Here is a 4,793-nt window from a genome sequence, read left to right as displayed (position 1 = left end):
GAATACGGCAAATTATTATTATTATTATTATTATTATTATTATTATTATTATTATTATTATTATTATTATTATTATTATGTTATTTAATGTCACAAACACCGGGCGCATTTAGCAGACTGACTAAGGCGAGCCGTGTGCCAAAGCGTCTCAACCATCCACCAGCCAAACCCCAAACAACCTCCGCTGCCAGCAGCCTACGAATAGATCTACCACACACTCAAACACACGTACAAACGGACATGTCCACAAATAGTCCACAAATAATCCACAAACAGGTCTACTGGAAGAATATTAAGCCCAGGTAACAATGCATACCATCAAAAGTTCTGTTACCCCCCCCCCCCCCCCTCCTCCCCTCCACCCTCTTTAGACACACAATCATCCTACACAATAATTGTTCAATTTAGCTGCTGTTGTGCAACATACATAATACTCAAAAGATGCACCACGCACGACATACGTGGGTCATCAGTGTAACGTGGAGCTGAAATAGAGCAGAAGGCCTCCTGGTGACACATCACTCAATACTGACAACCTGCGATGCCTACCAGCTATAGGAGCTGAGTATTCTTTCAAAAAATGTAAACAAAAACCTCAAGGACACCTCAAGGCAATTAAACTATCATCTAATCATCTGCGGAAACGTGTTAACAATCTGTTTACTCCCAAAGACACGAGGCTAGTGTTAACTTTTTTTTTGTTATTGGTGTTTATCTTGTTTGTTTTCCTACCATAAAGTAATGTAACTGCTGGATTTGCAAATACGTTGATGCAAAGATAATAACCAAGATAATAATAAGATAATAATCAGTATTTTAACTTTTTTTTTACATATTTATGTAATGCACACCTATTTTAATTATATTTTGCACATTTTATTAAATTAGCAACTCTGACATGCATGACCCCAGCTTTTATTTACCTATACATTAATTTCGTATTATTATATTTTCAGTTTTAACAAGCAGATCCTGCCGACACAGCAAATTTAAGACTTAGATGAACATTAGCGTCTCCCAAATCTCAATGATAAAAAGCACAAGCATAAAAACGAAACCATCGTCTGAACAGCTTATGAGATTCATACCTAAACCTATTAACCTAAATGTAGGACTGCAAATTAAAAACATGACCAAAAAATGAACTTACGGTTAAATACATGACCGTTTTTTAGAAAGATAATATTTTAAGCTGCAAAAAAACCTCCTCGTTTGTGGCACACACAGTTTTACACTCCTTTCAATGTTCTCAACCAATGGGCCTCTGAAGGCTTTATAATGAAAACCTCGCATGTGCAAAATTTCTTTCTATTTCAAAGCGTCAACATTTAATTGCTGGTTTAAGAAATCAAGCGTAGCCTACGATTAACTCCAATAAAATGGTAATTTATTAAACAAACAATGCAGTTCCTTCAAAATACTTTTTTATATTTTTCTTTTTTTTCCAACAAAATGAAATAGTTTGAAAGAATAATGACGATATACACGTTCCGTTCCTCCTTACAATGGAACATTTCTGGACACTTAAGGCAAATTCAGTTTTAGAAACACGTTTTGGTGTTTTGGTCCATAATATCCGGCTACATTTTTTCTGTTTTAGAAATAAATTACTATATGCAATTTACACGTAATAACAAGTCCATGAAAGTCTCGTAAGTTTGTATTTTTTAAAAACATTAACCACAAGGGATATAGCTCACAAAAAGGCGAAAAAAACACAAAGAGACTTACGTGTTATTTTGCAGTAACACTGTCCTTAAAAAACCAAGATGAGCAATTTTTTTGGACTCATTTGTGTTCTGTTTTCAGGCAAAGTTCATCTCCTCAGAGGGTGAGAGAGTGTATGAAGAAAACTGGTGGGGATAAAAAATCAGGGGTCAAAAAATAACAGCATTAAAAAAGGAGAAATTTAAAATATTGGTAATTTTTGGTTTATGTTATTTTGGTCAGAATTTGCTGCAGTCATACACGAACGCCCCCGAGGCTCGGTATAAGGACTGGCTCGTCGGGAAAGCCATCTGACAGCTGCTGGCACCACCACTGCCGCCTCCGCCGCTGCTAGTTCCATTCACGGGAGAGTTATTGAGGCCGATCCGCTGCGACTCGAACATCTCCCGCACCGCGTGAAAGTTCTGCTGCTGTGCGGTCGGATATGTGGCACCCAGATGGCCCAGCTCGCTGGCCTGGTTCAAGTACCACGAGGCGAGGCGGCCCTGGTGCGCGTGGTGGGCGTGGGAGTGGTGCGGGTGGCCGCCGTCCTGGCCCAGCGACGCCGTGCTGGTGGTGGTGATGGAGTAGTCGGGGAGCGCATCTTCCACGCTGACGCTTGCGCGCTCGCCCGCGTACAGGCTCATGGCCTGCATGTTGCAGTGGTACGTAGCGTTGGAGGTTGCAGTCACGGCGCCACCGCACGCTGAGCTCTGGTGGCACGGCGAACCATAGGCGGGCGCCTGCACCGGCGAGTAGTTCAGCGACAGCGACCGTGACGACGACGAGGACGACGATGAAGAGGAGGACGAGGAGGAAGACGAGGATGGCGCGAGCTCGGCCGCTGGGCCCGGCGGAGATCCACGCAGCGACGTCATAATGTTGTCCACGCTAAAGCCTTGGGCTTGGTGGTGGTGGTGATTGTGGTGATGGATATGCTGGTGATGCTGCTGCTGTTGCTGCTGCTGTTGTTGGTGATGATGAAGATGATGCTGCTGCTCCTCCAGGCCCACGGAGCGCGCGGACGGGCTCGCGCTGGACATGCTGCCACCACCGCTGTTGCTGCTGCTGCTATCCGGGCTCTCGATTTTAGGCACGGTGCCCAGCGCGGGCGAGACGGCCTGAGGCGGGGTGCATGCGCCATTCTCAGTCTTAATGTCCTGAATGCGCACGGGCTGCTGCTGTTCTTGCTGGCCCTCGCGGCCCTGTTGCTGCTGCCCCGTTTGCCCCGCGGGTTGCCGCGTTGAGGTGTCCTTCACCTGCCTGTCCTCCTTCTCCTTCATAGCGTCCTTTTTCTTGAAGCGCCTCCTGCGCCTCAAGAAGCTACCGTTTTCGAACATGTTATACGAGTCGGGGTCCAGTGTCCAGTAGCTGCCCTTGCCCGGCTTTTTGTCGTCGCGGGGCACCTTGACAAAGCACTCGTTGAGGCTCAGGTTGTGTCGGATGCTGTTCTGCCACCCTTGCTTGTTGTCGCGGTAGAAGGGAAAGCGCTCCATGATGAACTGGTAGATCCCGTTCAGCGTGATCTTCTTGTCCGGAGAGTTCTGGATGGCCATGGTGATCAGCGCGATGTAGCTGTAAGGGGGCTTGACCATGTCCTTGGGCTGCGGCGGCGGCGGCCCCATGGTCGGAGGTCCCATAGGTCCAGCCGCGCCATAAGGCCCGTAGGCGCGCGCCACGCTCGACGGGTACTGCTCATGCGAGTACACGCTCATGGGAGCCGCCATGCCCGCGTAGGCCCCACCGCCGGCCGCGCGGTAGTACGTCTGATCACCGCCAATGTACGGCACGACGCCCAGGGAGTTTGGACTGGATACAGAATAGCGCGCCTGCATGGCTCACGGGAAACAAACAACGGCTGCAGTAAAACTGTTAACAATCAAGACAAGAGGCAGTAATGCTAGTATCCACTTTTCCTTCTTTTCTTTTCTTCTCTCTCTTTAAGTTTTGTCCAAAAAAAGCCGCACAAAAGCAGAAGTAAAGGGCTAATCCGCGGCGCGGTCCACAGCGCGCTCGCTGCGTCTCTCCACCGGGAAACGCTGAACGTCTGAAGTCCACGCAGCCGTCGCGTCGCCAGGACTTTGTGCGCGCTTCATTTCTTTTTCCTTTTCCTCCCCCCTCTTTTTTACTTTTTGTTTTTTTGGCCGCCACCGAAGGCTCCACCCCTCCACTCCGGCTAAACTCCACCCGAAGCGACCAATGGGACTCGTGGAAACACTTCTGGCCACACACGGTTATACGAGGGGAGGGGAGGCACGGGAGGTGTTGGGACGTCTCAACACACACGCACCCGCACGTATATACATACCCAATAGTGAGCTTACAGCCAAACACCCTCTAAAAAATAAAGGTATTACGAAGAAGAAAATGCCACAGATTGACTTGTGTTTTCATACAAAAATATTACTGTATAAGAACATTGACGTCAAGTGAACATACTTTAGGCCTTCATAATGGTTCTTGATAAAACCAAAAGTTTTTATTTTACGGCATGACTCAAAAAAGTCTGATATCGTCTTTATTTTTAAGAGAGCAGCTGTAAAGACAACATATACTTACATATATTTAAAGATTTGGTAAAGTATTGTTGACTGAACACTGATTTTTGTTGATTGTGCATGCTTAATAACATGTGCATGTGATATTCATGTATATTAACATGTTTTTACACAAACACACACATGCAAAAAGAGATGAAGGTAAATTATAGATTATTATATAATATATTTCTTCTTATGTAGGATGCTAATATACATGTGGAAAGACGCACTTATTCCTAATTGTTCCTCGATAAGCCAAAAGCTCGCCTTATACCGAATTGTAATTAGCGACACTGATTTGAGTGAACCAGCTCATTAAGCCCAACATCTGTTTCTAAATAAGCAGTAAACTGGTGGAGTGATGGTTGTGGGGGGGTAACAGTCTCCCGCGTTTGGTTCCTTAAGATCATCAAAGCAGAGAAAGCGTTCAGAGCTCATCACGAATTAAAGCGAGTAGGAGAAAGAACGAGGCGAGAACGTTTGCTGCCCCGAGTGTGAGAGAGATTAAAAGCTCCTCCACACACTCATATCCCCCCTCCGGAGAGG

The 4,793-nt window shown here is 46.1% G+C and overlaps 1 protein-coding gene across 1 annotated transcript; it reads right to left on the bottom strand.

Moving 5' to 3' along the window:
- Nucleotides 1–1,365: 1,365 nt before the first annotated feature.
- foxc1a (forkhead box C1a) lies at nucleotides 1,366–3,827 on the bottom strand. Its single transcript, XM_015601066.3, has one exon. The coding sequence runs from the start codon at nucleotides 3,540–3,542 to the stop codon at nucleotides 1,947–1,949; it is 1,596 nt and encodes a 531-aa protein (XP_015456552.3). The 5' UTR covers nucleotides 3,543–3,827; the 3' UTR covers nucleotides 1,366–1,946.
- Nucleotides 3,828–4,793: the final 966 nt, after the last annotated feature.

Source organism: Astyanax mexicanus, chromosome 8 (assembly GCF_023375975.1).
Source record: "Astyanax mexicanus isolate ESR-SI-001 chromosome 8, AstMex3_surface, whole genome shotgun sequence".
Taxonomy (NCBI): Eukaryota; Metazoa; Chordata; class Actinopteri; order Characiformes; family Acestrorhamphidae; genus Astyanax; species Astyanax mexicanus.
This window is presented reverse-complemented; position numbering and strand designations above follow the sequence as displayed.

Coding starts and splice junctions, on each gene's coding strand:
- foxc1a (XM_015601066.3), bottom strand. CDS start 3,542: ATGCAGGCGCGCTATTCTGTATCCAGTCCAAACTCCCTGGGCGTCGTG.